The 21,866-nt window shown below is 46.4% G+C and overlaps 1 protein-coding gene across 6 annotated transcripts in view; it reads right to left on the bottom strand.

The window, feature by feature from the left end:
- DPF3 (double PHD fingers 3) overlaps positions 1-21,866 on the bottom strand; it is a 773,243-nt gene that overhangs the window by 136,916 nt on the left and 614,461 nt on the right. For all 6 annotated transcript variants that reach the window (XR_011283929.1, XR_011283928.1, XM_069638613.1 and 3 more), the window contains exon 5: positions 9,940-10,032. Coding sequence is in view for 4 of the 6 variants with exons in the window: in XM_069638613.1 (XP_069494714.1) it covers positions 9,940-10,032 (93 nt within the window). In the remaining 2 variants the exon portion in view is untranslated. The remainder of the gene's footprint in view (positions 1-9,939; positions 10,033-21,866) is intronic.

Here is a 21,866-nt window from a genome sequence, read left to right on the forward strand (position 1 = left end):
TGTTACCTAAGCCATTCTGACATTTTTTACGGGTCCAGCGGTAACCCGCCGGTAGCACCGGCAGGGTTACCACGGGACCTGTAATGAGGCACTATTTTTCCTTTTTCATATTCCCTTTGCACATTTGTCATATGAGAAGGAGGGCAAGATTCGTTTTTTTAGTATAGGCCTTTCTATTTTGACTAGACTGACTTGGACTTCTTTGATATTTATTTTAATGGTCAAGACTACTCCCATTATAGAGTTGGGGCCAGTTAGGAACTCTTCCAACCCTATCAAATTACCAAATAAAGGTTTTCGAAACTTGCATCTCTTGTGTCTGTGTCTACTGTTGATACTGTGCCTTCCTTACACCAGTGATTTGTTTCCCTGTGGAGGCAGCAATGGAGCTGGCTGCATCAAAGGCAAACTGTCCTGTGCCAGAGATGAATGGAGGGGAGGTAAAGGTGGTAGTCCGATTAGGCTTGCCTCACCCCGCGGTGAGCTGGATTGCCTTCTGGGAGGCGATGTCTGTGTGCTGGAGATGCCAGTGCGGCCTACTCATGTGCTTCCGCTACCTCTTCCGAAAGGGAAGGCATTGGTTCCGATACAAAAATACCTCCCGGTAGCAGGGCCACCCCAAGGTTGGGGAATGATGCCCATGGATGGGCCGTCAATGCAGACACTGTACTGGTCTGGGTGTCGGCGACTCCAGTTACAACGGCGGTGGATACAATCTTAAAGGAAGATGCACTTTTTCCCGTGGACGTCGACTGTGCCATCGACGAGGGTATCACAGCCGTCGACGAGGTTCTCGATGACGTAGCAGTCGTGGTTGTTGACAGTTTAGTCGATGATGTGGTTGTCGTGGCAGACGATCGCTTTGCTGCTGGGGTGCCGATGGACGCCGTTGACCGCCTTGGGATAGATGACCTGGAGTCAGGGTTGTATTTATATAACTGTTAAATACAATTGCCTAACTACTTACCTTTCCCTGCTAGGTATATGGTGAACTGTATGCATTGCATTAACCAACTGTGACTGTATATATGTTTCATATTTAGAGTGTTGTGTGAAAATATTACCTCCTGGATTCATTTTTATAGTGTGATTTTTGGCCAATAATAGAGTGTTTTGTACTTATTGTCTTAAGTAGAATCATTGTGCATTTCACTGTGTGGTCTCATTGTGGACCCTTGGCCCCACTCACCTATCCTGACAGTTAGTCCTGACCACTCTCAACGCTTGCCTTGATTGGGCTAGGCTAAACTCCCAGAGTCCCCTGTTAACTATTACCAGGGTGGCCTCCTGAAATCGGTCCACCAGGCCAGATTTTAGAACTCCATCTTAACAATTCTCCAACAGATAGGCAGCCCCCAAAAGAGGTGTAGTGGCCTGCCCATGGCAAGGAACTGGTCTAGAACAGGTTTAAACACTACATAGGGTGCCTGGATGGGCTATCAATGAGCCCATGTGTGCACCATGGCCATTTTATGTATTGAGGACTTTTGTGGCGAAAATAGTTGTAGCTGATTTTGAGACCTGGTATGTCAGTACTGGTGGGACTGGTGTCTCTTGCTTGTGCTTTGGTGTGCATTAAGAGTAATAGGCTTTCTTTCTGGGTCTTCATCGTCTTGCTGCTAGTCCTCACCTGCTTGGGCCAGGACTTCCATCCTGGGTCAGTTTACTCGGTTCATTCACCGCTAGGGTATACCGCCTTGGTTTATGAAGCTGCCAGCTCCTGGATCAATATTGGGACACCCACCACCAGCCAAATGTGCTCCTCTGGGCTGTCCTTCCTTGTTCTCCACCACTGTTGTCCTGCTACAGGGAGCGTGTTTCCAGGTGTACCATCCAGGTATGTCTGTTGAGCCGCCGGGGTGTGCCGTGTGCAGGTATCTCAGTCTGTCTGGCGCCATCTCAGTCGCTGATTCCACCTTTGGATGTTGGGTCCCACTTCTGTGAAGAACATTCATTGCTCTTTTGGGTGATTGGGATCATCCGTGATTCATGTCCCTGAGTGACCAGATCATTCATATTATCTTGTAAAAGAAGGTTTACTTAACAGGCTGTCCTGCTTTCCTGGAACATTGTTTTAATGAACACCACCAACAACTCCCCACTGGGCCCTTGGGTTATTCAAGATACTCACCCTCGGGGGTCCCGAAGGTTTGTGGTAGTCTGGTTCTGCAAGTCCTCTTCAACCAAAGTTCCCCAGTGGTTTACAATGGAGGTCTAAACCCTGCTATGCTGGTCTGCTTCTGGGGCTGCTGGGTCTTGAACCCTCCACTGGATCGCTTCTTTTTGGGTCTACACTGGTGTGCCCTGTAGCTAATTGCTCTCTTCTGGGTACCTGTGGGAAGGAATTGGGATTATCCTAGATTTTCCTCATAACCGCAGAGCATCATAGGAAACACTAGACCTCCCGCAGGTGACACTGCAAGGTACTAACATGGACTGCCATTTTTTTAGGGTCCCCTTAGGGTAGCTGGAATTCTCCATGAAGCATTCGAATTTGAGTGACTCAGCGAATTTATTAGGGATATTCAAATCTATTAATTTGACCCCTGCCCAGGACATACATTGCACCAATGAGTATTACTACGGATTCCCTCCTTGGAGTGTGATTAGTCTTCCTGGGCCCAGGGACTGTCATATTAAAACAAATTCTGGATTTTGGAAGCAGCCCTGGGCGTTTCGGACATTGTTTCCCTCTTTACAATTTCTAAGTGCTATCATTGTATTGTGTGCATATTTATTATGTCTCAATTGCATTTAAATTAGCAGGGAACCGGTCATTGGGCTCAGCGTGGCCTCCCCGGATTCTGAACATGATGGTAATCACTGTGTGCAATTATCTAGGGGTCTACTTGTTAACTTACATCTGTCTACATACATTGCTTCTCTCACTGCATACAGGGAGTACATTTTATGGTAAAAAGCGAGTTAGGCTTAACTGCTCACTTAATGTTTTTATCTACACTGTGCTCTGAAAGGTGTTATGTTTAACCCAAGTACTTATTTTTCCTATCAAATATTGTGCGACACCTTATAAATAAAGGGTGTATTTTTCAGCATACCAGTGTGGTGTATTCTTTTGTGGTGACTATTGGGGTCAATTGTACCTCACTGCTAGCCTCCCTCCTGAAGTTAAGCCTGACTGCTCTGCTACAGTGGCCATTAGAGGGTCCCGGCTGCTCTGCTACAGCTGCCATTAGGGTGTCCCGACTGCTCTGCTACAGCTGCCATTAGAGTGTCCCGACTGCTCTGCTACAGCTGCCATTAGAGTGTCCTGACTGCTCTGCTCCAACTGTCATTAGAGGGTCCCGGGTGCTCTGCTACAGCTGCCATTAGAGGGTCCCGACTGCTCTGCTACAGCTGCCATTAGAGGGTCCCGACTGCTCCGCTACAGCTGCCATTAGAGTGTCCTGACTGCTCTGCTACAGCTGCAATTGGAGTGTCTGGTCTTTCCTTTTGGTGGCACACTCGTCTACAATTAGATGGTTGTGTAGCCCTCAGCAGGGGGCAAAGGGGAAGGACCTCTACTGAAGTCCACCTGACTACAAACATATGTCAGAAATCCACAAATTAAAGAAAGGAAAAAGAAAAAAGTTTAGTGGACACTAAAAAGGGTCAGCAGATCCTCCAAAAATGAAATGGAATTCTGCAACAGCAAGCCTTACCACACAGTGCTAGAAATGATAGCTAGTCCGAATGCACATTGCAAACTGTTTATTCGGTATTACCCACGTTTGCCGAATGACAGTTTGCAGAATTTTATTTTGCTGAATTATAAACTTTTTTTGCTCCAGAATTAGAGATGGTAAGTTTGGGAAAGGCATGGCATGGGGTCGCCCCTGCTTTTAGCGGTAAAAAAGGTATATAAAAAAAATTGTCAGGAAAATGTAATTCAGCAAACAATAGTCTGCAAGCATTCATAGATTTGTTTACTCATCAATTTGGAGAATGAAAAATAGAAATTAAGATCTTTCAAATGTTGACTAAACAACGTTGCTTGAAAAAAGAACCAAATATAGTAAATGCACTAATTAAATTATGATTTAATAAGTTATACTCTTATGGTGTTCCACTGCTATGTGTAAATGATAAGATCTTCACCTTGCACGGTTTTATTTCATTGGGAACATTAGATTCAGTGACAGTTTAAGCAGCTACAGTCCCCACCTCCCTTCTCAACCTCCTCCTCCACGAGCATTCCAGAATCCCCCATTATGTTCTGCTCCATAACATTCTCATTTGAAGCAGAACATAACACATCCCCCCTTCCATCACATTTTCATGATTGCCACTCTACCCCAGATTCCATCAACGGCCATCGTTAGTCAACACACTGGTTCTGGTGACCCTAACTACATTATTGGCTTTGTTGAACACATAACGTGATTTCTGCACACTTCTTTTACTTTTTATCAAGTAACCAACTTTGATTAGAGTATAACTAGTCCTTTTATGGATATCATAACTTTTCTTCATGTGTTCTCTTTTTTCCTCTAGCCTCATCAAACTCACTCCCACATTTTGGGTATTCACCTTTTTCTTCAACAACTTTTCCATCCACACAGGGAACCTGATGTCCCTTCATCTCCTTGCTCTCATGAAATCAAACAGTGTTTTATCTGGGACAGGTTGCTTCCTTACCCTATATGCCCATAACATATTCTCCATCTAATCATCAAGATCCAATCGCGACCCTTTACTCGGCTGTATCATCCTTTTCACCAACCTATTGAATCTTTCCACTAAGCCAATGGCTTGTGGGTGATACATCAGCGTTTTAATGTGTCTAATCCCCTTTCTTTTCAAACATGAAATTCATCATTTTATTGGACACATGTTGTGTCCCATCATCTGTTACAATCTCTTTGGGAATACCTTCCCTTTGGAAGATGTCCTGAAGAAACCTTATGGCAAATTCTGTATTAACTTCCCTGATGAACTTCACCTCCGGCCAAGGGCTATGATAATCCACCAAGACCAAAGCATTCCTTTTATCAGACCTTAGACCATGTGATGGCCCTATTATAGCTATAGTCACTCGTGACCATGGTTCTGTTTGTAACTTATGAGATACTAATGGTGGCGTCCTTGTAATTAGAATCTTGTTGCGTTCATTAAATTGGTTGCATTCCCCGGCATATCTGTCTACACCCCTGTCTACTCCTGGCCACCAAAGATTTTCTCGCACCAATGCTTTCGCGTTGGTTATGGCTGAATGACCAATATGAGCCTTTTCAATAACAATTCCCCTCACGGGGAAGCTCTCTCTCCCCTGTGTAAAATTCCACCCTCCATGAGCAATTCCTCACAGATCATAACCAAATGATTGAATGCTCATTTTCTGATTTTTACTCAATGGCCATCCCTCAACCACATACGTGCTCACTTCTTGCAGTACTTCATTCTTACTTTGTGCATCCATCCACACAACCTTTGTAATCACATTTCCAGTCAACACGCAAACTTCACCTATGGATATTGTGTCACTCAGGTCTCACTGATCCTTTATATCATCTATTGGCATTCTCGACAAACAGTCTGCAATCTTAATGTGCAGCTCTTCCCTATACTCAATGGTATAAATGCACTCAATTAACCTTGATGCCAACCTGAACAATCTGGGAGACACTTTCTCCCCCCCCCCTCCTTTTAGTACCTTAAATAGTGGCTTATGATCAGCCCCTAAAAAGGAAGCACCCCAGGCAAACTGCCTGAAATGTTGCACACCTCAAACGCAAGCCAGTGTCTCTTTCTCAATTACTGAGTAACCTCCTTCAGCCGAAGACAATGTTCTGGATGCAAAACATATAGTTACCTCATTCCCTTTGAAGTCTCTGTGTGAGCACAGTTCCTAAACCCTTATTGCTAGCTTCAACAGTGATAATGATGTCCCTCCTTTTGTCAAATGGCTTCAAGGTTGCAGACCTTATTATACATTCTTTTGCTTTGTCAAAAGCTTCCTGTTGCCTCTCTGTCCAGTTATAAATTGCCCCTTTCCTCATTACTTTTCTAAGAGGCTCTACCATCGAGGCGAAATTCCTCATTAATTTTGTGTAGAATTCACATAAACCCAGGCAGGGATAGCAACTCTTTTGTGTCTGCCGGTTTAGGTGCTGCAATGATGCTCTTAACTAATGGCTTTTTGAGCCTTATCCCCTCTCAGGATAACACGTGTCTGAGATACTCACTTTCTCCTGATACGACTTACACTTTGACAATTTTATTGTCATCCCCCTCTTCTTCAAGCTTTCCAACACACACCCTAGTATTAACTTATGCCATGTCTAATCTTGGTGTATATCGAACTGTCATCCTAAAAGTACATGGCAAATGTACTGGAGGCATTACTTGCCTAAATCCTTAAACAATTTTCCATTGAGTTTCTGAAACACAGGCCGCCGATGTCAATTCAAAAGGCATCCAATTAAACTGCAATAGACCACAAGGCGTAATTCATATGAGTACACCTTGAGAGTATTGCTCTTCCATTAAAATACTTGAGGGAACTTATCCACCAATTCATGCTGCTTAAGATCACTATCAATTGCTAGCACTTGTTCAGCACCTGTTCAATGGCTCCAGGCTTCAACTCCATACCAAATTCTGCTTGGTGTCTCCAACTCAGGATGGGTGGTCCCTTTTCCACTACATTCACATTTCCCATTATTTCACTATCCTTGAACTTGAGTTTTTCCACAAACCAGCCAATCATCCCTAACTGGTGCTCCACATATGCACAGGATGCTTTAGTAACTGGATTGTGTTTCTTCACAAACTGTTCCGGTTGTCCTTTGTACTACTCATGCAAAATGATGGTGTGTAATGAACCCAAATCAGGCACCAGCTGTATCTTCACCCCCCTGCAATTTTCACTTGACATGTGGGTCTTTCAATGCTCACAAATCCAGTGGAATCCTCAACTAGACCCCACAACATGAGCACATCTCTCCTATGCATATGTTCATTTGGTGTCTCTAGATTCTCCACTTGGAGTATGTTCCTCTTCATCTATCAGTGCCACTTCCTTTCTCTCACGCATAGCATTCAAATTGTAAAACTTGTTGCTACACGCCTTCGCTATGTGGCCAGTCTTTCCACATATTCCGCACACCTTTCTGGAAGTGGCTATGTGGTCCCTAGAACCAAACCTGTAGCATCTTTTATTGGAACGTCCCTTCCCCCCTTCCACCCCACAACCATCTCCCTGTTCTGACTTCTGTTCCTTTTCTGTTTTGATGTGCATTGCACACACTGAATTCGCAGCATTTCTTTTCTTTGCCAACTTCTTACAAGCTTTGGTGGATCTTTCGTATCACTTAGCAATTCTTATTACTTCATCTAGGGTAGGTTCTGATTCTTCCCATTTGCGTTCACATATTAGATTGCTTGATGTGTATACCAGTATCTGGTCTCTGAGCACCATATTTAGAAACAGACAAAAATTGCATTGTGTGCCAATGCTCCTCAAAGCTGCTAGGAACACATCAATTGATTCACCTGGCAACTGGTCCCTGGTATAGAAAGTGTGTCTCCCCAACACAACACTCTCTTTCTACTTGTATTGCTTTTCCATTCTGGCTACAACTTCTTCATATACATTGAGTCCATCACCTTCCTGTGCTTCAAATACTGGTGGTAGATGTATGCATACATCTTGACCCTCTGAACCAAGATTGTGCATTAATTTAGATTTTTTCCAAGGTGCACACAGCCTGTTATCTATGGCTTCCAGATATCATCACCAAGGCACGAGGGGAGTCTTGCCAGATTCTGCACAACCTTTGGTGGTGGGTCTAAATGCTACATGGCCATTACACAGTGTTATCTTTGCATTCAGTACTAATAGTTATTCCCCCCCACCCACCTTTTTTGTATACGTGTTGTAACTGTGACGAAGAAGATCATGGGAGCGCTATTCTTCATTTCGTTGCAGTGGAACTGCGATGATGAAAATAAAAGATCTTATTTAAGAGGCAGGTCTCTCAGATATCTACAGTGCAATGTGTGAAGTAGTTCCCAAGCGTCACCAAGCAACGAGTCTGTTTACAGGTCATGTTTTCATACATTGACAAGTGCTTTCCTTTAAGCCATTCCCGATCGTAACCGCTTTGAAGGTAAATCTGGAGCAAACGATGCAGTCAGCATCTGAACGTTGCTTTCATATTAAGATAAATGTACGGAGAGGCAGGTATAATCTCAAGTTTTGAAAAATGTATTCAAATCGTGGCAAAGCTGCTTCCTGTGCACTAACCTTGACAAGTTTTTGCTAGGTTCGTCTGGAGAGCTCTGTTGGGCGGTTTTAATGACCAGGAAGTAGTAGCAGCAGAAATCGAGGTCAAGCTCGTCGCCACTTACTGTGTTCCACTGCTATGTGTAAATGATGAAATCTAGACCGATGTTATCTTCAGTTTCCACGGTTTTATTTAATTGGGAACATAAGATTCAGTTACAGCTTAAGCAGCTCCAGTCCTCCTCCCTTCTTGACCTTCGCCACACGCATTGCAGAATCCCTTATAATGTTCTGCTCCATATCATTCTCATCTGAAGCAAAACATAACTTTACTTTTTTGAAAAAAGGCTTTGATCAAGGGGAATTATGTGAGAGGCGGGTTTTAGGGAGACTAAATGTAAGGAAGAGGGTTGTGAGGCAGCTTGGAATAAACTAGTTGTTGAGTAGTTAGTTGAAGTTAAGGGGGGCTTTAGAGGGGTATCATACCCTTCTTCCTTTTGTGAAGAAGGTGGTTTCCTGTAAGTGTGAAAATGGTATAAGTTTTCTGGATGGTTGTGATGTGATCTGTTTTGTGGTTTAAAAATCACATGCATGTCAGCTTATTTTTGATTGCTCATACAATTAGAATTGTAATGTTCAAATGTGTAGTATCTTCAATGTAAAATATGAATGTTCAACATTCTTAGAGTCAGTGTTTTCCATTCAACATTGTAGAGTCATTGCGCACACAAGACTCTGCGAAAAATACCTTGTGCTGGTAGACAAGGAGGGCCCAGCAAAGGACACCAGATTTGGCTCTGGACGATCACTCTAAATACTATTGGGTCCACCATATGTTATAAAACAGGCATTCCATGAGACTGAAACCCTTTTCAAATGGTGTGGTTGATTGTTCATCTGCTGGCCTAAGCAACATGCTACGTACATATTTTGGAATTCAGTGCTCGCCATTAAACGTCAATTTTACACTTGGGACCTCTATTGAGAAGAACTCAGAATATTAGTCAGGGCTAGAAAAATCTACTATCCCACTTACATTGGCAAGGTTATTTTCTGAACTGTGAAGTCCATTTGCATGGTACTCCACCTTGCTGGAGTTTATGGGGATGTTTGAAACTTTTCTTTGACATTTACTTCAAACAAACTTTATTTGAACTAAATGCCAAATAAAAGTCTTACTGTACATGGCTGGGTTTTTGGTGGTAGGTCTGCACTAAATATCAAGTGAGTTATGGTGACATGCACAATTTTACAGAAAGCGATAGTAAATATTTTGTCACTTATGAGAGAGTTAATTTCTCTTAGATTGAGTATGTAAACTAAGAAACTTGCACTGCAGGTCTAGTGGGTTTTTTAAGAATTTGCAAGTTCTGTTTGCCTTTTAGAACGCCATAAATTAAATGTATTGCTATTCAAATAATCAAAAGATTTTTCGTTTGCACTGCTCTTTGTGATGGATGATTTCCCCCTCCACTACCATCATTTACCATGACAATAAAAATTGTATGCCAATACACAAATGCAATATGAAATTAGAGATCATACAGATGTGTGGTTATGTGTAGAGAGCCTACAATTAGAGAATGCGTAGCATGAAATTAATTGTTTACACTCCACTGGTCTGTGGCCTCTCAGTTGTTAAATGTCTGCCTTGTTCTTTGTGTGTGTGGCTAAACACAGTCTGTGTTTGTTCCCTTCCAGTTTGCACTTACCCGTCCTCGTCCCCGTTTTCTCTTCGGCATATCTTCTATATCGTCGTCTTCATCACGCAGTTCATCTCCATTCTCGTCATTTTCCAAAACCCTCTGCAGGGGGGTACAAAAAAAAGTACAAAAAACCCACTTGGTCAATTTATTTTAATTTTAAATAAAAACCTTACTTCTATTGGAAAATAAATACTGGAGATTTAAAGATCCATCCTACTGTAGGGATAATTCAAGAATGTATTTAAGCGATGTATAAAATCAGTCGAGAACAAATCATTTTCACAAAACAGGAAACTTTTTCACAGCATGTGTTTAGGACACAAGAGAAAAAAAACAAACAATCTCGCAAATGCTCCAACGTGTCACAAGGCGGCTGCAAAATTTCACTTCACATTGGCTGGAAGATTTCCCTGAACATTTCTATAATTATAGCACATTACGAGGGGTCCATCCTTGCTTGCACTAATATGACACTAGCACCAAACGTTCTTTGCTTAGGAGCCATTTTAACAATTGCAGAACTGCACAGAGTGACCATACATCTCACTGAGCTTGCTGGAAGGTTGAGCTGCTCTCAAGTACAGAGGAGAAGCATGCAAGTGAAATCTCATTGGAGGCAAAGAACCATTTATTTCCCAAATGTTCACTAAGATTAACATTAATAGATGAAATGAGAGGTGTGACTGGCCACCATGCAAAGGGGTGGAGGCATTGAGGAACGAATCCACACCGTAAGAGGAAGAGCTGATAACCTTTGGATATCCATCCCAAATAAGGTCATCTAGACAAAAAAACACATTGCAAGAAGCAGAGGAAATGTGCCAATGTGCCCGTAATGACCATCAGGAGAATGTGACGAGGATTAAAAAACGATCCCTAGCTAGGTCTCTGGGAAACATAAGTCATGAGGACATATCTGCTTCTATGCATCACCATCGCAAGAGAACCAGAAAGCACAAGGTGTATCGAAACAAGTCTGCATGTCACAAATTGGTACGTCTCCAAAAAACAGTTTACCTATACATTTTTACTTACAGTGAGCCTTGAAAATTCAATTGTCAAAAGCAGGAAAAATCTGGAGTGGCTTTCGAGAGCGTGATATACAAGATTAATCAAGAACATCAGCTCTAAGCGCAGCATTACGCCACTACCAAGAAAGGCAGTGCACTCTACTGCTCTACCTGCGAATCAAGTGCACTTGCAAGAGGAAATTGCAGCACTTCAAGGTGGAGCACAGTGCTAAGTTTCACAGTCAACAGATCGAATTTGTAGATTTTGCTTTGAGACGTGACGTGAGGGTGGGGTTGATGATTAGCTTGTGAAAGCCCCTGGCACTAAAGTCTGGTGATTTATTTGTATTATCGAGAGGGCTAAGGGATCTGGAGATTTCCAGTTTCTTCAACTTGTATTTTACCACAATAATAAAGAGCTGGTTGAAATTGCTGCATATGTCACAGTACAAGAGGCACAAGATACAAAAATTAAAATTGGCTGATGGAGACCATCCTTCCTGCCACTACCGAAAACCGCATCCAACTATCGCTTCCACCACCTCTTAGCTTTGTGCTGAGCTGCACCTACAACTAAATCCAGCAGAATCCAGGATCATGACAACAGGGTGGCCTCATGCTTTACAAAGATAATATCTTTAAGATGAACCCAACTTGAGGTAGGGTTGGCATATCAATAGTTGAGTCAAAACCTGGGCACGCCAGATCCACGCAGAAACCCTAACTCGAGCATAATCTGATAATGCTGTGGTACAAATGTAAGACATAGAGGCAGGAACCGAACCAGACCAGTGCTTGACAACAACTGAGCCAAACCATGAGGAGCAGTGAGAATGGCACACAGTTGCATTGCAGAAGTCGTTCCAATACCGTGAGTGAAAGGACACAAACACTATTTTGGTTGTGGCAGTCTATGAGTGGTAGAGGGTTAGCAATGTCTGATCTACACACAAACATTCATATACAGTTAATGTTTGTACCAGAGGTTTTTAACATATTTGTGGCATAGATGCGATATGCAGATGCAGCTCTGTATATGGAGAGGCACTAACCCGTGCCGCCTATGACACACACACACACACACACACACACACATCTACCCACATACTCTTTTCACCAGGATTGGTCCGGCTGGTTTGGGGAATTTTATATATGCATACAGGTGTGTATGTGAGTCGCACAAACATTATGGTATCCATGGTTATAACATAACGAAAAACAAAATGTGGCGTGAACAGCCCTAAAGTGTACCTGTGGTGAGATGCCCCTGAACGATTTTGCTTACCTCCTCCCCCAAAAACAGGTTTATCAATTATTTTCCTTGAGAAGTCCTGATCTAGCGCCTCACAGGCAATCCATGAGGTATGCCCCAAGGGACCCTAAGACTCTCAGGGTTAGGGTGTTGGGCAAGTAATCTCAGAGTTAGCAGGGTGCTCTCCATTAGCTGGTGGCAGTCTACGGTGAATGTGTAACTGTAGTCAAGAAAAAAGTATGCTATACCGCGCAGAGTCCGTACGCAGTACATCTGTAACAAAATACAGTAAAAAGTCAAGCACCTGCTTTTTGTTCATACACAAAAAGTAAAGAAAAGAGAAGGAAATACTTGGCTTAGAAAACCAGAGAGCACAACAATTGAAAACACAGTGAATACCCTAAGAATAATTGAAAATGATATCACGGTAACACCTTTACCAACCCAAGGGAAACCAGAGAACCAAACATTAACACGTTCAACCACTCAAGAGAAACTTGATAACAAAACAATGATAACACCTTGTACAGCCCAAGAGATACCATCACTTCAAGATGTGCCACCCTCCACAGCCCAAGAGTTACCATCACTTCAAGATGTGCCACCCTCCACAGCCGAGGAGATACCATCACTTCAAGATGTGCCACCCTCCACAGCCCAAGAGTTACCATCACTTCAACATGTGCCACCCTCCACAGCCCAAGAGATACCATCACTTCAAGATGTGCCACCCTCCACAGCCCAAGAGTTACCCTCACTTCAACATGTGCCACCCTCCACAGCCGAGGAGATACCATCACTTCAAGATGTGCCACCCTCCACAGCCCAGGAGTTACCATCACTTCAACATGTGCCACCCTCCACAGCCCAAGAGATACCATCACTTCAAGATGTGCCACCCTCCACAGCCGAGGAGATACCATCACTTCAAGATGTGCCACCCTCCACAGCCCAAGAGTTACCATCACTTCAACATGTGCCACCCTCCACAGCCCAAGAGATACCATCACTTCAAGATGTGCCACCCTCCACAGCCCAAGAGTTACCATCACTTCAAGATGTGCCACCCTCCACAGCCGAGGAGATACCATCACTTCAAGATGTGCCACCCTCCACAGCCCAAGAGTTACCATCACTTCAACATGTGCCACCCTCCACAGCCCAAGAGATACCATCACTTCAAGATGTGCCACCCTCCACAGCCCAAGAGTTACCATCACTTCAAGATGTGCCACCCTCCACAGCTGAGGAGATACCATCACTTCAAGATGTGCCACCCTCCACAGCCCAAGAGTTACCATCACTTCAACATGTGCCACCCTCCACAGCCCAAGAGATACTATCACTTCAAGATGTGCCACCCTCCACAGCCCAAGAGTTACCATCACTTCAACATGTGCCACCCTCCACAGCCGAGGAGATACCATCACTTCAAGATGTGCCACCCTCCACAGCCCAGGAGTTACCATCACTTCAACATGTGCCACCCTCCACAGCCCAAGAGATACCATCACTTCAAGATGTGCCACCCTCCACAGCCGAGGAGATACCATCACTTCAAGATGTGCCACCCTCCACAGCCCAAGAGTTACCATCACTTCAACATGTGCCACCCTCCACAGCCCAAGAGATACCATCACTTCAAGATGTGCCACCCTCCACAGCCCAAGAGTTACCATCACTTCAAGATGTGCCACCCTCCACAGCCGAGGAGATACCATCACTTCAAGATGTGCCACCCTCCACAGCCCAAGAGTTACCATCACTTCAACATGTGCCACCCTCCACAGCCCAAGAGATACCATCACTTCAAGATGTGCCACCCTCCACAGCCCAAGAGTTACCATCACTTCAAGATGTGCCACCCTCCACAGCCCAAGAGATACCATCACTTCAAGATGTGCCACCCTCCACAGCCCAAGAGTTACCATCACTTCAAGATGTGCCACCCTCCACAGCCGAGGAGATATCACTTCAAGATGTGCCACCCTCCACAGCCCAAGAGTTACCATCACTTCAACATGTGCCACCCTCCACAGCCCAAGAGATACCATCACTTCAAGATGTGCCACCCTCCACAGCCCAAGAGTTACCATCACTTCAACATGTGCCACCCTCCACAGCCGAGGAGATACCATCACTTCAAGATGCACTACCTTCCACAGCCAAAGAGTTACCATCACTTCAAGATGTGCCACCCTCCACAGCCCAAGAGTTACCATCACTTCAACATGTGCCACCCTCCACAGCCCAAGAGATACCATCACTTCAAGATGTGCCACCCTCCACAGCCCAAGAGTTACCATCACTTCAAGATGTGCCACCCTCCACGGCCCAAGAGATACCATCACTTCAAGATGTGCCACCCTCCACAGCCCAAGAGTTACCATCACTTCAAGATGTGCCACCCTCCACAGCCGAGGAGATACCATCACTTCAAGATGTGCCACCCTCCACAGCCCAAGAGTTACCATCACTTCAACATGTGCCACCCTCCACAGCCCAAGAGATACCATCACTTCAAGATGTGCCACCCTCCACAGCCCAAGAGTTACCATCACTTCAAGATGTGCCACCCTCCACAGCCCAAGAGTTACCATCACTTCAAGATGTGCCACCCTCCACAGCCCAAGAGTTACCATCACTTCAAGATGTGCCACCCTCCACAGCCGAGGAGATACCATCACTTCAAGATGTGCCACCCTCCACAGCCCAAGAGTTACCATCACTTCAAGATGTGCCACCCTCCACAGCCGAGATACCATCACTTCAAGATGTGCCACCCTCCACAGCCCAAGAGTTACCATCACTTCAAGATGTGCCACCCTCCACAGCCGAGGAGATACCATCACTTCAAGATGTGCCACCCTCCACAGCCCAGGAGTTACCATCACTTCAAGATGTGCCACCCTCCACAGCCCAAGAGTTACCATCACTTCAAGATGTGCCACCCTCCACAGCCGAGGAGATACCATCACTTCAAGATGTGCCACCCTCCACAGCCCAGGAGTTACCATCACTTCAAGATGTGCCACCCTCCACAGCCCAAGAGTTACCATCACTTCAAGATGTGCCACCCTCCACAGCCGAGGAGATACCATCACTTCAAGATGTGCCACCCTCCACAGCCCAAGAGTTACCATCACTTCAAGATGTGCCACCCTCCACAGCCGAGATACCATCACTTCAAGATGTGCCACCCTCCACAGCCCAAGAGTTACCATCACTTCAAGATGTGCCACCCTCCACAGCCGAGGAGATACCATCACTTCAAGATGTGCCACCCTCCACAGCCCAGGAGTTACCATCACTTCAACATGTGCCACCCTCCACAGCCCAGGAGTTACCATCACTTCAACATGTGCCACCCTCCACAGCCCAAGAGATACCATCACTTCAAGATGTGCCACCCTCCACAGCCGAGGAGATACCATCACTTCAAGATGTGCCACCCTCCACAGCCCAGGAGTTACCATCACTTTAAGATGTGCCACCCTCCACAGCCCAGGAGTTACCATCACTTCAACATGTGCCACCCTCCACAGCCCAAGAGATACCATCACTTCAAGATGTGCCACCCTCCACAGCCGAGGATATACCATCACTTCAAGATGTGCCACCCTCCACAGCCCAAGAGTTACCATCACTTCAACATGTGCCACCCTCCACAGCCCAAGAGATACCATCACTTCAAGATGTGCCACCCTCCACAGCCCAAGAGTTACCATCACTTCAAGATGTGCCACCCTCCACAGCCGAGGAGATACCATCACTTCAAGATGTGCCACCCTCCACAGCCCAAGAGTTACCATCACTTCAACATGTGCCACCCTCCACAGCCCAAGAGATACCATCACTTCAAGATGTGCCACCCTCCACAGCCCAAGAGTTACCATCACTTCAACATGTGCCACCCTCCACAGCCCAAGAGTTACCATCACTTCAAGATGTGCCACCCTCCACAGCCGAGGAGATACCATCACTTCAAGATGTGCCACCCTCCACAGCCCAAGAGTTACCATCACTTCAACATGTGCCACCCTCCACAGCCCAAGAGATACCATCACTTCAAGATGTGCCACCCTCCACAGCCCAGGAGTTACCATCACTTCAAGATGTGCCACCCTCCACAGCCGAGGAGATACCATCACTTCAAGATGCACTACCTTCCACAGCCAAAGAGTTACCATCACTTCAAGATGTGCCACCCTCCACAGCCCAAGAGTTACCATCTCTTCAACATGTGCCACCCTCCACAGCCCAAGAGATACCATCACTTCAAGATGTGCCACCCTCCACAGCCCAAGAGTTACCATCACTTCAAGATGTGCCACCCTCCACAGCCCAAGAGATACCATCACTTCAAGATGTGCCACCCTCCACAGCCCAAGAGTTACCATCACTTCAAGATGTGCCACCCTCCACAGCCGAGGAGATACCATCACTTCAAGATGTGCCACCCTCCACAGCCCAAGAGTTACCATCACTTCAACATGTGCCACCCTCCACAGCCCAAGAGATACCATCACTTCAAGATGTGCCACCCTCCACAGCCCAAGAGTTACCATCACTTCAAGATGTGCCACCCTCCACAGCCGAGGAGATTCCATCACTTCAAGATGTGCCACCCACCACAGCCCAAGAGTTACCATCACTTCAACATGTGCCACCCTCCACAGCCCAAGAGATACCATCACTTCTAGATGTGCCACCCTCCACAGCCCAAAAGTTACCATCACTTCAACATGTGCCACCCTCCACAGCCCAAGAGTTACCATCACTTCAACATGTGCCACCCTCCACAGCCCAAGAGATACCATCACTTCAAGATGTGCCACCCTCCACAGCCCAAGAGTTACCATCACTTCAAGATGCACTACCTTCCACAGCCGAGGAGATACCATCACTTCAACATGTGCCACCCTCCACAGCCCAAGAGATACCATCACTTCAAGATGTGCCACCCTCCACAGCCGAGGAGTTACCATCACTTTAAGATGCACTACCTTCCACAGCCCAAGAGTTACCATCACTTCAAGATGTGCCACCTTCCGCAGCTGACGGGATACCATCACCACTCTGTCAAGGCTATTCTATGGAGAGAATGGGTGGGCTCAGGGGTCCTCAATGAGTCCACACAATATAATACACAATAATTCAATTTCGACAAGAACATTATTTATTCTAGGCCTTTACACACACTAAACTAACAGGCGATATTATCGCACAATACTCAATAATAAACATACATACATTTACCGTGGGTTCTTAAAATACATTCAAATTACTTAACACAGAAGGCAAGTACATTCATGCAGTAAAGATGGAACCAAGTTACCAGTGAATTCTCCTAACCTCAGCAGCCTAACCCCTAAGAAGAACGGGATCTTGTGCCCAAAGGTCACATGAGCCACAATGCTTCTCCCCAGAATGCAGTTTCTGTAGGCAAGTTCTAATTTTACTTGTGTTGGTGATTGTTAAAAGAACATATTCAACAAGATTCTTAGGTAAGTAAATTATGCTCTTAGCTTTCAGAAAATAATACCCATGTTCAACAACCAAAAGGCAGTGGAATGGAAGATTAGCAAACAAAAGCACTGGTTCCCAACCAATGTTATCCATGGAGGACGGGGATAGTGGAGGGGCGACGCGTTTCCTTACCCCCCGACTCATATTTTCCCCCAGATGACTTGATGGGTCGACTGGGGTTTGCTGGAGGTTGGATTTTCTGTGTTGGTTCTGGTGAGAGGTGCCCAGGCGCTGCAGGGGCATGGATTCTTCCGGTCAGGTTCAGGTGCAAGATGCAATCCCTGGTGATGGAGAAATGCCAGATTCAACAATTTAGGCCTCTTCAGGACACTTCACAGGATGGGGGAAGGCAAGTTCGAGCGACTGCAGGTGTCCTCCAAGTCGCGGTTGAAGAAGCTTCTGTAAAACAGGATCCCTTAAGGCCGGGATGCTGATATTCGCTGGAAAGGAGACTTGTTCCATAAGCTGGCGACCACCGAAATTCCAGGTGCAACCGTAGAACGGCGATGCTTCTGGCGAGGTAGCCAATGAGAGAACTGGGAAGTCTACCGGGTGAGTCCAAGGACACTTCTGAAGGCTCTGGATGGCTGGTTCCTCGAGAAGGCGTCAAGACTAGTTGGTTCTACTAGTCCAAGGACTGAAGCACTGCTTTGGGTCTTCGGAGATCAGGTAGTTCAACAGGGCTTCACCGGGCCAGATGCAGGAAGGGATGCCAGGACTGTTCAAGATTCTTCTTCGGATCTTCAGTCTGCTGTTCTATGAGGGATTCTTGGTTCCAACAATGATCTGATGAAATAGCTGCAGGAGTCCTCTTCGTACCCAAAATCCACCCTGGAAGCAAGTCCAAGCCCACCAATGGTAAGGATCTGAAGCATTCAAACAGCCAGTAGTTGCCCAATCAGGGAAAACTATTGGTTTCACTCATGCCTCACACCTAGACTCTCTGGCGCCATAGATGTGAAATGGTATTAGACAATCCCACCCACTTCTGGGGCCACACCCACCCAAACACACACAAAGCCAGCACTAGCCTGTGAAAGCAGCAGCTTTCCTGGGCAAGTGAAAGACCTTTTATGGGATTTCATACTACAATATGGCCGAAGAAAAAGCAACATCTTGTGGAAAGGCCAGGACGAGTTCTTCCAGACATCAGGGCCCCCTGCAGCAGCCGTCTAGCAACAGGGCACCTGCACACCAACGTCCACACACTGCCTCCTCACTCCTCCAAGAAGGGGCTTGGGCTGCGGGCCTCCCTCCACGCACCCAGCTGAATCTGGTGAGCCCCACTGCCACACTCCACAGGTCCCAGCACTCTGTTTGCTCTAACCGTACACAGAGGGTCCGACACAGAGCACTGACAATGAGGGCCCAGATCAAACTGTCACTGTGGGCCAGGGCCAGAGCTTGCAATGGCCCGCCGTGGCCTCCTTTCCAAAGCAACCTCTGGGGGATCCGCCTACCTGTCGTCTTGTTTCTGGCCACCCTCTCAGTGTCTCTGTTGGTGGTGAGAAACACTGTCCCCACAGAACGGCATCAGCCCTTCTCCTCACCGTGCTACGCTATGGGCTTGTCCTGCTGTTCTGGGCCACGTCTCGTCTGTTCTTCACCCAGCTCACCGAGGCTGAGCCTGCGACATGGATTGCCAGTTCTTCGCACAAGGTCGGAAGCCCCCTCTTCAATCGTTCACCAACCCTCCATCTGTTCGCTCCAGTCTCCCAAACAGCTTTCACGCACAAAAGATCATGCGATGAGCATTTCTTTTCCCCCATCAGTCCTCCAAGAGGGACGGGGGTTGATGGAGCTTGTCGCACCCTGGTGGTCTATTGACTATCTCCTGATTAATGAGAAACTCAGTAACTATTTTGGTCAAGAACTAGGCATGCGTCTGCAATACCACCTTGTCCCTGTGAAACGTAGTGTATGGTTCCGACGCAACTAGGGGCTGAATCTTGCTGACTCTCCTGGCTGATGTTAAGGCCACTAGTAGCACAGTTTTCAAGGTTACAAACTGAATATCCACTGAAGCCATGAGTTCAAAGGGTGTATGCGCTAATGTTGCTAAGACTACATTAAGGTCCCAAGAAGGCCTCGTCCTACTGAGAGGAGGACACACTCTTGTTAATCCTTCTAGGAACTTCCTTACTACAGGATTGCTAGCTGAAAAGCTGACCTATTCTGAATTTCTATGTGATCCAATCGCTGCTAAATAGTTTCTGCACAGGCCTACCTGAACTCCTGACCGAGCCAAGTATGCTGAAAAAGACAAAACATTGTCTAGAGTGCATTTCAGAGGATCAACGCCCTTCTCTTGTGACCAATGACAGAATCTTGTTCATTTGCTCTTGTACTGGGCTCAAGTCGAGTCCTTTCAGGCTGTCTAAATGATACTCCTATTGTCCTCTGACAGATGAAGATGCGCTAATGTCAGTTTCTCAGGTACCAGGCTCCTGAAGCCATGGACTGAGGATTGGGGTGTAGTACTGAGTCCCACTGTTGCGATAGCATCCAACGCGATACTGGTAGTAGGACTGGTTCCCGAACAGACAGTTGCTTGAGGTCCGAGTACCAAGCTCTGGAGAGCCACTGCAGTGCCACTAGAATCATTGTGCACCTGCTGAACTTGTTGACCACTCTCTGCCACAGCGTAGTCGGTGGGAATGCATAACATGTGCTCCCCACCATTCTATGTGGAAGGCATCCCCTTCGGACCCCATGCTCTGGCACTCCCAAAAGGCAAATCTTGTGCATTTGGCATTGCTGATTGTGGCAAACAGGTCCATCTCCGGCTGACCCCACCGGAGAAAGAGCTCTTGAATGATGGAATCTTCTATCTCCCATTCGTAATAACTGTCGTTGAGCCTGCTAAGCCTGTCCACCTCGGTATTTTCCTGTCCAGGGACATGGGTTGCTGATCGCCACATCCCCCGAGCAATTGGCCCATTCCCACAGGTGAATGGCCAGTGTGCACAGAGGAGGAGACCTGGCCACCCCCTATTTGTTCACATAGCCCATTAAGGTAGTGCTGTCTGTTAGAATGAGCACTGCACTAGAGGAGCACGGGACTTCAGAGCTAGGAAGATTGCCTTAAACCCCAAATAGTTGATATGCTTGCTTGTCCAAGTCCACACTGGCCCACACTACGTGAGTGGAGTGAGACTGCAGTGTGGCACCCCAGCCTTCTAAGGACGAGTACGTTGTTACAATCAGCGAATGGGGAAGAGGATGAAACTGGGCTCCCGAGCTGAGAGACGACTCCTTCGTCCACCTTGACAAGTCTTCCATGTGGGTCGGCGGGAAAGGAATCTTGTCTGATTAGGATCAAGTGTCTTGGCCCATGAGGCTACCAAATGGAGCTGAATTCTTCTCATCTCCAGCCTCGCCAGCAGCACTGACCATATGGAGGTTGCTTGAAGCCCCGACATGCACTGGTACCACCACACAGTTGTACGGTCCCTCGCTAGAAAGTGCAATATCCCACCGCCGGTCTTGTGTGGGAAATATTCTGGCCTGCATCATGTCCCACATGAATCTAATGAAGGAAATCCTCTGCTTGGGGTGAACTTCGACTTCTTGATATTCACAGTGAATCCCAACTCGAATAGCAGGTCGATTACTGCACACAATGTGTGGGTCGCCTCTTGGGGCGAACGCGTTCTGATAAGCCAGTCGTCCAGGTAGGGGTAGACATGATGACCCCTGAGCCTGAACAGACTGGCTATGGAGGTCATGATCCTTGTGAAAACCCTGGGAGCTGCATTGAGCCAGAAGGGCAGGTCATTTTACTAGAAAGCATCTTTCAGGTCCAGAGCACACAGCCGGTGTCCCTGACAAAAGAATCTCTGTAATCTGTGCTGGAGCCACTATCTGGCATTTTTCTAGGTGTAGATAAAGGTTGAGGTATTCCTTCTGACTATCGCGAAGATCCTGGCGTAGAATCCCTTGCCCCCTGACAGGCCCCTTCTCTACTGTGCATGACTATCAAGAACTCCACTTCTCTGAGAAGTGCTGCAGAACCCATCTGAATAATGGGAGCGAAGGAAGGGTAGTGTTGAGAAACATGGAGCCAAAACCCCTCTGAAAGAAGACAGCGGTCTGTATAATGATGACCCCAGTGTATCTTGTGCAGGGAGACTGCCTCCAAC

This window comes from Ambystoma mexicanum, chromosome 14 (genome assembly GCF_040938575.1).
Source record: "Ambystoma mexicanum isolate Mex_15411 chromosome 14, UKY_AmexF1_1, whole genome shotgun sequence".
NCBI classification, from domain to species: domain Eukaryota; kingdom Metazoa; phylum Chordata; class Amphibia; order Caudata; family Ambystomatidae; genus Ambystoma; species Ambystoma mexicanum.